At 38.2% G+C, this 13,161-nt stretch overlaps 1 protein-coding gene across 5 annotated transcripts in view; it reads left to right on the plus strand.

The window, feature by feature from the left end:
* RABGAP1L (RAB GTPase activating protein 1 like) overlaps window positions 1-13,161 on the plus strand; it is a 206,876-nt gene that overhangs the window by 146,983 nt on the left and 46,732 nt on the right. For all 5 annotated transcript variants that reach the window (XM_070940921.1, XM_070940922.1, XM_070940925.1 and 2 more), the window contains one exon: window positions 6,251-6,379. In XM_070940921.1, coding sequence (XP_070797022.1) covers window positions 6,251-6,379 — 129 coding nt within the window. The remainder of the gene's footprint in view (window positions 1-6,250; window positions 6,380-13,161) is intronic.

Genomic DNA, 13,161 nt, shown 5'->3' on the forward strand with positions numbered 1-13,161 from the left:
GGAACCCCCGAGTCGTTCTAAAGGTCTTTTAAAGCCTCTGTGTGTGTGTGTGTCTTTGCTCCTGGTCTTTCGCAGCAGCCCATGCCCAACGTACACACACACATGCCACGTGTATAGCGGTACTGGTGAGGTTTTTAGCGCAGGAAGCCAGACTTGCCTTCACAGGTACGAAAGCTTCCTTACAAATGGAAAAACGCCAGGAGCAAGTGCAAAAAGAATCGCTTGCTTTCTCCTGGCGTTTTTCCATTTGTAAGAAAGCTTTTGTACCTGTGAAGGCAAGTCTGGCTTCTTGCGCTACTCGCTAAAAACCTCACCAGTACTGCTGTGCACGCGGCTTGTGTATGTATGTGTGGACATCGGGCATAGGCTGCTGCAAAAGACCAGGAACAAAGACACACACACACACAAGCCGTGTGCAAAGCGGTATTAGTGAGGTTTTTAGCGAGCAGCGTTTTCCACTTGGAAGACGGAGAAGAGGAGGAAGAAGAAGACAAGGGCGACAATCCCGGGCGTGTGAAGCAAGGTGTGAAAATCCGCAGCAGGAAGCTCGGGGTGAGTGAAAAGGGGGAGCAGCCGAGTGCTTTGTTTCTCCGCCCCCCAATCATCTCCTGGACTGGGTGGCTGAGGTGGAAAGGCTTGCAATCTTCGGGGCTAGGAGGCATTGGATCTGGCTTGGCGAGGGGTGGGTCAGGCTGGTTAGGTGCTGATCATCAGAACTTTTTTTTTACTTTTTAAAGCATTCTTTATTAGTTAAAAATGCTTTAAAAAGTAAAAAAAAAGTTGGCCACTCCCACCCAGTCACATGACTACCACCAGGCCATGCCCACCAAGCCACGCCCACAGAACTGGTAGCAAAAAAATTTAGATTTCACCACTGCTCAAATCATCTCAATCTAAAACAGTGTTGGTTTGATCTTGGCTGATTTCCAAGGCAGTATAGATGTTTAACCTACTTTATGCTTTAATTTTCTTTTGCAAACAGCCTTTGTCACTCCTGGGGGTCTGGTGCAGGACTTCCTCCCTCTTTAAGAGGTTCTTTGTAAAGAGTATTAGGAGAGAAGAATTTCTGAGGCTGCTTGATGCTTATCCCTGTCCAGAGTCCCACTTGCTGTAGCTATACCTGGGGTTCAGTTTTTCTTTGAACTTCATTGTCCCATCTGGAACTTCTTTGACACCTGTGGGCTTAATGCTACTGTTGAATAGAAGTGATGTACCCACTCTGACTGGGGTCCAGGTTTAGCTTGACTCCCATCCAGCTTCTTTCTTCCATCCTGGTCTGGTGTAATGGTGCCATTAATGGTGCCACTTATTCATTACATTCTGTTTATAACCGAATTGCTGGGCAAAAAACCCACTGTTTCTCACTGTTGCTTTTCTCACTATTCATGCCCTGACTCCAACCATTACCTAACTTCTGTGGTTTCTCAAGGTTCTGCTTCCAGGCAATCTTATGGCAGAAGCTTCCTTCATACCGGATTCCTCTTTTCTAGGCATTCTGCCAAGCAAAACCTCCTACCTCCTGGCCAACTGCCTGGATCCCTTGCCAACTTTTGCTGGCCAATGTGCCAGCTGGATTTACTGGGACTACTGTTGCTTTTCTGTGCTTGCCAATCCACTAACTGAATTGTTTTACCTGTAGTACTCCAATTCTGCACAATCTTCCTTTTTTCTTCTCTTCTCCCTGGATCTTGAAACTCTAGAGCTCTTTTGTCTTTTCAGTAGCCCTGCAACCCTTATTATTGGACCAAGCTTGAGGTATTCTTTTCTCTGCCCAGTTATCCATTTCTGATAGCAAACCTGCTTTTCAAGTGCCTCTCCCCTTTGAATGTACCTTCAAGTTAAGTTATATGTGTTCCACAGAAAGAACTGAGGAACCATCCTGTTGTATCTAATATACCCTTTGTATTCCAGATTCTAGCATGATGTTTTGCTGTAATTAAATACATGTAATAAATAAATAAAGCAAAAATAAAATTATCTATTATCTGGTATTTGAGGGACTGCAACAAAGATGAGGGGGGCAAGCTATTTTCCAAAGCACCTGGAGGCAAAACAAGAAACAATGGATGGAAACTAATCAAGGAGAGAAGCAACCTAGAACTAAGGAGAAACTTCCAAACAGTGAGAACAATTAACCAATGGAATGGCTTGCACTCACAAGTTGTGGGTGCTCCATCACTAGAGGCTTTCAAAAAGAGATTGGACAGCCATTTGTCTGAAATGGTATAGGGCAGTGATGGCTAATCTTTTTGCCATCGCGTGCCAGGAGAGAGGGGGTCCGTGGGGGGGGGGTGACGCGTGCATGTGCCCAAACCCATAATTTATGCACCCCGTGCATGCACGTGTGACCCGGCCCTGCTCCCCCTGCTCCTGGCACACAATGGCCCGGTAGGCCTGTTTTTCTCTCTCACCTGGCTCCAGAGCCTCTGGTGGGACTGGAAGTTGGTAAACGGGCCATTTTTGGCCTCCGGAGGATCTCCGGGGGTGAGGGAGAAAGCCATTTTCACCCTCCCCAGACTCCTAGAGAGGCTCTGGAGGCTGGGAACAGCAAAAAACGGGCCTTCCAGTCCCACCAGAAGTTGGCAAACGGGCCATTTTTGGCCTCTAGAGGACCTCTGGGGAGGGGAAGGCTGTTTTCACCCTCCCCAGACTCCTAGAAAGGCTCTGGAGCCAGGTGAGAGAAAAACGGGCCTTCCCCACCACCCCCAAGATCCTCTGGAGGCAGGAAACAGCCTGTTTCCCTACTTCTGGTGGCCCAGAAGACCCGAAAATCAGCTGCACGCGCCGGAACTGAACTTGTGTGCCCACTGACATGGCTACAGTGGCATGCATGCCACAGGTTTGCCATCACAGGTATAGGGTCTCCTGCTCGAGCAGGGGATTGAACTAGATAACCTCCAAGGTCCCTCCCTTTCAACTCTATGTTCTACCTCTATTATTCATCTATACCTATCTAACTTTATGATCCTCTGCCTTTTCTGATAATTGGCTCATTGTCTTTGGTTTCAGCCTGCCTGTATGACTGTATTGTCATTAGATTACTTGCCAAGTGAATTATTGCAAATGTTTAATAATTCATATTTTATCTTGTATTTCTTTTCATTATTATATAACTATATATTGTACAACAATTTTTGAAAATTCTAGGCGACACAGTCTTGTTTCATATATGTTGGAATGGAGTGTTGGCATTTAATGTCCTTATTCATGCATCTTTAAAAGTTCAATAAATAATTTATATAGTTTGTTGTATTTCATCTGATCTATTGTTATTATATAAACTCATTTTCTAAGGGAATTGCTTCCGGAACATATGCTGACTTGGCAAATGTTTCTGTTTTTCTGTAATCTTGTTTGCAAAGGGTTTTAGAATAGTCTTTTAATCTTCTTTAACTTAATTTGCTTCAATTAGAGCCTCTTCCATGATTACAGGTAGTCCTTGACTTCCAACTGTAATTGAGCCCGGAATTATGGTTGTAAGGCGTGGTGGTGCATTAAGTAGGTTACCATGTGACCGCTCCAGATTTTACAACTTTTTTTAGGCAATCATTAAGCAAATGTCACAAATGTTAAGTGAATGCCACAGTCATTAAATGAATACTGTGGTGGTTAAGCAAACCCATTTTCTTCAGTGGACGGTTTTTTGGGGTTTTTTCTGCCAGAAACCAGAAGTAAATCCCAGAAACCAGCAAAAAATGCTGGAATGCTGCAGATTGCCATAAATGGGAGCTGGTTGCCGTATGCCCAAAATGCAATTATGTGGTTTTGTGTGTGTGTGTGTGTGTGTGTGTGTGGCCATCAGAACTCCAAACTGAGTTGTAAGTAGCTCTGTGTGTATGTGTGTCATAACTTCAAATGGGAAGTGACTGGTCGTTAAGCAAGGACTACTTGTACACTTGAATAGCCCTAACCTAGTTAAAACGTTCCTCTGATCATAAATATGCTTTTCATGTTTTTTTCATTCGTTCCTTCAATTTGTTGACATTCTTATTCAAGATATCTTGCCATGTCTATTCTTGCTTGATGTCTGGCTTCAATTATTTTTTAACTTTATTCCCCAAGACTTTTTCCTCCCCCCACCCCCCACCCCCGAAGTCTTTTGTTAACTAGCATGATAATTTGTTTCAGAAGCTTCTTGGAGGTGCTTCTTGATGATATTTTGGAAGATTTTTTTTTCTGGTCTTCTTCTTCCAATTCAATTTTCCCAATTGTCTCTTTCCTCTTTCTACAGCTTCTTAGATCCTTTTTGCATAAATTAAATGAACTAAATCGGTTAGATACTACAGATATTAACTGCTTTAGATTGTTTTTTAAAAGGGGTAGTTTGGAACTTGTGTGAACTTTTCATCCACCTATTAGCAGTCTCTTAAATGTTCCTCTTTCTCTTCCTTCCTATTATGCAATCCATATTTTTGTTGTCCATCCCGTGATGATGTCTATTTGTGGAATCTGTATTTATGTTGTCTGAAACAGGAGTTTCAGACAACATTATTTCAGATAAAGAATTCTGGTCACAAAGCTTTGTTAATATACTGTATCACCTGCATTATGATGCTTGCCCGACCCAAACCTTCTTATAATTTCAGGTTCTCTCACATCTACATCTACTGATATCTCATCATATCAAGATAGGATTCCACTAAGGAGGGATTTCCTCCATATTCCTGTCTTATGTTAGTCAATATTCAATTTGAAGGATTTAATATATGAGTTAGTTTCTCCCTTTACAGGTAGTCCCTGACTTACAACAATTCATTTAGTGACTGTTAAAAGTTACAACGGCACTTCAAATGGAACTTGTAAAAGTGACTTATGACCATTTTTCATGCTTATCACAGTTGCAGCATCCCCATGGTCATGTGATCAAAATTCAGATGCTTAGCAATTGGTTCATATTTATGACAGGTACAGTTTCCTGGGGTCATGTGATCATCTTTTGCAACCTACTGACAAGCAAGGTCAATGGGGAAGCCCGATGCACTTAACAACCGTGTTACTAATTTAACGACTACAGTAATTCACTTAACAAGTATGGCAAGAAAGTTTGTAAAATGGAGCAAAGTTCACTTAATAACTGTCTCACTTAGCAACAGAAATTTTGGGCTTAATTGTGGCTGTAAGTCAAGTATTTCTCATTAGGAAAGCCAAAATTTATCATTGTATGCTAAATTCTGTCCTGAATATTTGAATGCATTTATAACCTTCCTGTTTGATAAGACAAACATACCTAAATATATGTGTGTGAGCATATATGCTATCATATGTATACATAAAATAAAGAACTATAATTCTTACATGTATGTAAAAAGAGAATTCCATTGCAACATACCAGCCACATTTGCAGTGTATCACTGAGGAACAAGGAGAAGATGGAGGGCCATGAGGCCTGTCCTTTTTCAGGTCTTTTAGGAAGCTGATCTGGGGTTCAATTAAACCCAGTAAGATAGTGAAAATGAGAGTGTGAGTACAATTTATTGAGTTCACATTTTAATTTCCTAAATAAAAATGCAGACAAATATTTATCACAAAATTATATACCATGGGAATGTGGATGAGAGTGTATTTTTTTCACAGATGCTGAAATGAGAATATTGATAAATTTCTGCTTTATTACTCTAGAAGTACTAACTTTCATAAGAGGAATTATCACAAGAGGAATTCCATAAGAGGAATTATCACAATAGCAAATTTACTTTGTTTAATCATTAACATAAAAAAAATGGCAACACACCCAGATTCCAAGTTGGTCCTCATCTGTGGTATATTAATTTTGGTGTGTTCGCTATAACTAGGGTTTATATGTTTATAAATGGTTTTTTTTTTTTATATTACTTACCTTTATACATAGTTAACCATGAAGGCAATTGCTGCATTGTTCTGCCATTTCTGAAGCTTTCAAAACTTTATACTACAATGATACACAATTCAGAGGTCTGAGAAAGAAAAGCTATCAGCATGATTTTAACATTACTTTTTAAGTATTTATTTCTCAACTTTATTATTTTACAAATAACTCAGGGTAGTGAACATATCCAACACATTCCCCTTCTCCAATTTTCTTTTAAGTATAGAAGAATAGCAATATCTTACATTATGCTGACTCTAATTTTCTTGTTTTTAGAAAATAGGGTTATTTAGCTTCCTATTCCATTGATTGGATTTATCCTTATATAAATGCTATATCTTATGAAATAGAGCAAAGCTACTTTGATTCACTGTTTACACCTGTTCTCCAATTATTTCTTTGCAGACTTCCAAGGAGGATCTTCTGCAAGCTGATTTTGAAGGGGCTTTAAAGTTTTTTAGAGTGCAGCTGCCTAAAAGGTACAGAGCTGAAGAAAATGCTAGAAGGCTTATGGAACAGGCCTGCAATGTCAAGGTAAGATTGATTATCTTGGACATTTTTGACATAAAATAAAGCTAATATAAAGACTGACAATTTGAGAAATCAATAATTGAAAAAGAATATCTTTGCTAAGTTTTTATTCAACCCCTCCCCCCACCCACCCCTCCCCCCACCCAAAAAAATCACCATTTACCACCCAGTTTGCTTAGACAAAAAAATGGTTTATGGAAAATCTGGTTCTTCTTTCTGGGGCTCATTCAAATTGGTGCAGTACTCAACAGAGCTAGATCCACACCAGAATGTTTTAATTCTTGAATAGACTAATTTGACAGGATGTGCTCAGCCCAGGGTGTAAGGATTCTTCGGCTTTAACGCACTGTGTATTTTTAAATGTTTTCAAATACTTTTGTATCCCGCATTCCTTATGCTTGTCTTTGACCATAATAAAGATTTATTGATTCGTGCAATGTTTAGGAAAGAGTTTCTTTTTTTCTTCAAGATTACTTTGAACATTTTTTTCTTCTTATATATTAAGTTTTCTTGGTTATTCACAGTAAAGCCTTGGGTCTGTTGCCATTTTTGCATTTTTCTTTAAGAATGACAACTGACAGAAGCTTTACCTTATATGTCATGATGAAGCTTAGACAGAATTGCCTATATAACCAAAAGGTTTATCAAATTAACAATCACATCTCTTGGTTTTCAACACTCTTTTGTACTTCTAATAATTATTCCGGGTTTATCAAATACATACTTTGTTCCAATTGCAAATCCTGGCAAAACTGTAGCTCAATGTAGCTTTTTGATATGTCAGCACCAGGGGCATTGGTTCCAATCAGATGTGAACCAGACTACTTTTCCTAACACAGGAAGATAAGCCAAAAAAATAATTCCACTCAAAATCTGCAGATTCATTGTCAACCAAAAAGAAGGAGAAAGAAGTCTTATGTGTTTCACCTTCCCCACTAGCATCACCATATTCTCAAAACTCTCTGGATGCAGAAAAGAATATATGTAGCTCAGGTTGAAATGTGGGGTCTTTAGTGCTTTCTGAGCTTGACTGTTTGCTTGCAGACATCTCATAACCAGGGGTGGGTTCTAAATTTTTTTGCTACCGGTTCTGTGGGCATGGTTTATTTTGTGGGCGTGGCTTGATGGTCATGTGACAATTCTTTAGGATTTAGCAGAGGTACTGGTCTACCAGGCTTTTAACTGCTTGCAGAGCTATACAGGTCTACTCATTTGTTTTTGCAGACATTGGTCTACTCATTTATTTTTGCAGGCACTGGTCTACTCATTTGTTTTTGGAGGCACCGGTCTACCAGCACATTGCCTTTTAACACCGATCAGCTGTAGGGCGGCCCTTTGAAGCCCCGCGGCAAGAGTTTAAACAGTTTTTTTCCTTCTAGCCGATCAGCTGGGACTCAGGAGGCAGCAATAGATTGGGGGTGGGGCCAAATAAAAGGTAAGAATAACGCGGGGGGGGAGAAGCGGTTTGGTGACGTCATATCATCACCGCTACCGGCTCGGCGGAACCGGGCAGAACTGGGAGGAACCCACCACTGCTCATAACCCAACTAGATAACATCAGTGCTAGTGAGTGTGACCTTTAACCTTGTTTATATATAGTAGTTTTTCCTGCCAGTATTGATGGGGGCTTGATTTTTTGCTGAGTAGTTCCTTGATTAGGATATTGTTTTCTGTTTGTTTTTTTTTTTTTTTTTTTTTTTTGGTGTAGTGTTAATCCATGTTTATCGAGTTGTTGGCCATTGGAGGAAATGTGTTCTGGTCTTGTTTCCTTCTTAGCTTTTAATCATTGGGTGATATGGATATTTGGTTTATTTCTTTGTCTGAATATCAAGATTCCAGGAATTCCCTAGTGGTTTTTTTATTTAGTTTGGTCTAAGATGCTCATAGTTTCCCAGTTGAAACCAGATGACTCTGTCCACAAATTGTGAAATTAAGACATTTTCATCATGTCTTCTGACTGCTAGATGGTGTTAATGGATGTGTTCTGCTAATCTTCTGCCTGTCCTACATATTAGCTGTTACATTCCTTACACTGTATATAGTAGAGGATTCTTGTTTTTTCTTCCTGGGCTGCTGAGTCTTTTGGTTTACTTAAGTTGTTTTGGAGAGTTTCATTGGATTACAGGATCATAAAAAGGGAGTTTATGTGCCACGATGATGCCATGTGGTTGTAATAATCTGTTGGTTATTTCAGAGATGTTATTTTTTTCATAGCTTGTATTGGTTGTGCTATAGTGGGTTAGGTAGTCAGGCACTTTTTGATAAAATTACCTGGGTATCCATTTTGTTGTAAGATGTTGTATAGGCAGCCTGTTTCTTTTTCCGGTGTTCCTGGTTACTGTAGTGTATTTCTACTCATCTGAACAATGTTCTTACATAGCTCTTCTGGTCAGATATTGGATGGGATGTTATATTTGAAAAGTATTAATGAAAAAAATATTCAAATACAAAGCAATATCTTCAGAATATATGTAAATCCCTTGTATGGCAGAAAAACCAGAATCAATAAGACAGGGGTTCAGGAATACTATTGTTTTAAAAGTTCCTAAGCACCAGATTGGTATATAGTAACAAATTTAGCAGTTTTTCAGGAGAAATTGTAATACTGTGATGGTATTTTTAATGATAAAGTGGAGAAACGTTTTAGTCAGAAAAAATTGCATGGTCCAAAAATTTTACTTGAGCAAACATGAACTTTAATATGGCAAACTGTTCTGAAGGCACATCGATCTAGTTCCTTGAGCGTTTGGCAGAATAACAATCAGCCTTTGCTGAAGTAGGGAAAAATATGGGCAATGAAAGGCTGTCTTGTCTCTTTGTTTCTTAAAGTGCTATTGGCTTAAACCCTTTAGTTACTCATCTGTTTATATAGACAGAGACAATACCAATGTCTCTGTCCAGTTGCAACTCCAGTCTCTCTAAAATTTCTTAAATCTGGTCTGTTTTTTGTAGCTTTAATGGTTTGGTTGCCAGTGAGCAATATAATGTCTGAAGGAGGCTCATTTTACAGTTTATAGTAAATGCACTTATTTTAGGATCTTCTAAGGCAGGGGTACCCAACCCCTGGTTTGCAGATTACTACTGGTCCATGGCCCATTGGCAACTGGGCTGCACAAGCAATGGGCGAGCGTGGGAAGCTCAATTTGCATAAGTGGCATGCATGAGTGTGAAACCATCTCCTCCCGCTGCTGCCGCCGCCACTGCTACCAGTCCACGGAGCTGGAAAAGGTTGGGACTGCTGTTCTAAAGTATATTGCAAAAAACGTAGTAACATATCATATTTCTTTCAATAACATTCCTTCATATACAGATTGCATAAATGATCAAATCTTTATGAGATTGCATGAATGAGCCTTGGTAGCGCAGCAGACTAAAGCATTGTTAAGTAATACCAGCTGCCTGCAATTACTGCAAGTTCAAATCTCACCCGGCTCAAGGTTGACTCAGCCTTCCATCCTTTCGAGGTAGGTAAAATGAGGACCCGGTTTGTAGAGGCAATAAGCTGACTTTGTATAAAAAAGAACACCGCTTGTGGGGGGGGGCGCGAAAGCCCTACTAAGCAGGTATATACAAAAGTATGAAGGCTATTGCTTAACGCATTTGACCAGGTTACTTATTTAATCATTAATTAAATCAATTATAATTCTATGAAAGAACAACTATTATTATTATGGTATTGACCCAATCTCAGGAAAACATTCATATGCTGTTATGTTTCTACATTTTTAAAATTACCTATCTGTAGTTCAATACTTTAGGAGGTATTTTGTAATTTTGTATTATGGTTGATCAGAATAGTGAAGAATTCTACACAAACTGAGCAAGCAACATGTTGATGCATAATTTTTTATCCCTCCCTCTTAGTTTTACCAGTCAACAGAAACAGCTAAACAATAATAAATAGCAGAAGCATCGGTCATTACTTTACAATGCTAAGTTGGATCTCTTTTGGTTACTTGCCTAACTAGCCTGTTAGGAATCCTAATGAAAACCCATGGTCTGTTCTTGTCCTCTAACTCCCGGCTTTTTTGAGAGAGGAACTAAGTAGTTGGTTCATAATTAGAATTTTTCATATGCAAATGTGGCCACTAGCTCCTACTTTAATTTCCACACCACACAATAATTGCACACCTAGGAATCTTTGTGGGTTGCAAAGGATCACGTAAAGATTTCCAGTTGGCAAACTTTTCTCAGTCATACACTTGAACTAGAAACAGATACAAGCAGGCATATCTGTGATCAATAAGTTTTTTGTAAGAAAGATAACGAAGCTTTCATGAAAGAATTCCAACTACTGTGTATCAAACACAAGCCGTTTCTAGTAAAATCAAGATTTAAAGTCTTGTATTCTTTTCTTGCATAGTACAAGAGACTTTAAACTACATTTTTGGGAGGCAGGAGGAATAGTTTCCACTGTCCCTTATTTTCGTAAGCCAGTTTTAATTCAGTTTTAGGCTGCTTGCTTCTAATTTTGTGAGATCTTATTCCAGACCCCCAGTGTGACAGACTATAGGTATTATTCATTTAATAACTGCACGGGTAATGAAAAATTAACTTTGTGACTAATGTTTGACGAAACATGCAATCTCTTGTGGAACTGTTTTTCTCTGCAGCACAAGAGTCCCTAAAAAGTGTTAACTGCAAATTAACAAGATCAGTTCTGTGACCTTAACTGGTCAGCTCACAGCTGTTGCTTGTAACTGATAGGACTTTAATCACTTCTACACCTTGGGCTTCTGTTTGCTTCCAAATGGCTGGAGGGCGTTAGCCAAATAGGCAGTGCTAGCACTTTCCTTTAAAATGTGTTCCCCATTGTATGCCTGCTCACTGTCTTGTAGTCATAAAGAAATCCCAGATGTCCAAGATGCCTTTAGAAAAGGCGAGAAACTTGAGATATTATTACTGATGCATGATGGATAATTGAGAAAGTCAAACAATGAAAAAAATCACTATATGCTTCATTGATTAAAGTTCATTGTTGACCATATCATATATGAAATGTGTTCAGAAACATGGGTATGCCAAAACATCTCATTGATCTCATAAAAAACTTATACAGATAAGGAAGCCACAGTAAGAGAGAACACGGTAAAACAAATTGGCTTCAGGCAAAAGAATATGACAAGGCAGTGTACTCTTCCTTTATTCAATTTGTAAAAAGTAGAGTGGAAGAAGATGAGCATAATTTTAAAATTGGAGGAAGAAATATCAATAGTATGTCTATGCCAAGGATAGTGCCTGGATAGCTGAAAATGGAAAGGATCCTCAAGCTCTAAATAAAAATCAATGAGCAAAGTGAAAAAATGGGACTAAAGTTAAATATAAAGAAGTCCAAATTAATGACAATTGGTAAAGTAATCAGCCTTAGAACTGACAATGAAGATATCAAAGTAATAGATTCTGCCTTTAGGATCAACCATCAACAGTAATGGAACAGTCACAAATACACCCCTTACCAGCATGTGGTAAAGCAGCCCTGTAGGCTTTAAAAAAGGTATTCAAATGTTATGATGTCTCTGCACCTATAAAGATCAAGCAAGCCATATTATTACCTGTAACACTCTATGGAAACAAAGGTTGGACTTTGAAGAACCAGGATAGGAAGAATATTAATTCTTTGAAGTTTGGTATCTGAGAAGACTCCTGAGAATACCACGGAGCGCCAAGAAAAGTGGATCATTGAACAAATGAACCCAGGATTTTTACTTGTAGCACAAGTGACTGGGCTCAAATTATGCTACTTTGGACACATTATGCAAAGGCATAATTTCCTGGAGAAGGCTCTTAATGCTGGGGAAGATAGAAGAAAAGCAAAGAAGAGGATTAGTGGAAGTTACCGATAGGTGGGTGGACATTTTATTTTATTTATTTTTTATTTTATCATTTTATTTTATTTCATTTCATTTCATTTCATTTCATTTCATTTCATTTCATTTTATTATTTTATTTTATTTTATTTTATTTTATTTTATTTTATTTTATTTTTTATTTTTTATTTTTTTATTTTTTTAGATTTGTGTGCTGCTCATCTCATTACACTGGCAATGAATTACTATTGGAAGACTTGAAACACCAGGTTAGGGATAGATCATGGAGAATGGCCATATAAATGGCCATTAAAAGTTGAAAACAATTTGAGGGAATATAGTTATTACCAGTTAATCCAAATGTCCTACTTGGGTTACGATTTGGGCTCTTGAAAAATTGTTACTTAAGTAAAATGTACAAAATATTCCAAAGATATTTAATATATTCCTAAATTACATATTTAGAAGAATGTTTTCAGTGTAAAATTTATAGTAAGATCTTTCTATATACATAGACTCAAGTTCTGCTTAAATAATGTGTTCATAATGTAAAAGAAAAAACTTAAATTTCAAAACAGTTGTGTAACTCTTCTCTCTGGTTTTATATTTTCATGGCTTCATCCAAGTGTTTTCTCTTTAGGCATTATTCAGATTACTGTATTTAATTTGTTTTTGCACAGAATGACAAAAATGAACAAATTCATTATGAAAAGTTTTGTTTTTGACTGTCTTGTCTTAAATGCAGTCATAATTTTAATTACTTTTTTAAATACTACAAATTAAATATTAAGAATTGTCAGTTATTTTAACATTTCATAAGGAGAATTTTAAGGAAGTGACTGAGCAATTTTTCTGGTCTTCCGAGAAATTCCAGCTGAGCTAAAGCAACAACTTCCTTAAACTTGGTGCAATAATTAGTAAGTTCAGTTACCCTCACATCAGTTATATACTCAGAGCATAACAATACAAACAAACACT

Source organism: Pituophis catenifer, unplaced genomic scaffold (assembly GCF_029215685.1).
Source record: "Pituophis catenifer annectens isolate HBS135680 unplaced genomic scaffold, rPitCat1.0.hap2 SCAF_3, whole genome shotgun sequence".
NCBI lineage: Eukaryota > Metazoa > Chordata > Lepidosauria > Squamata > Colubridae > Pituophis > Pituophis catenifer.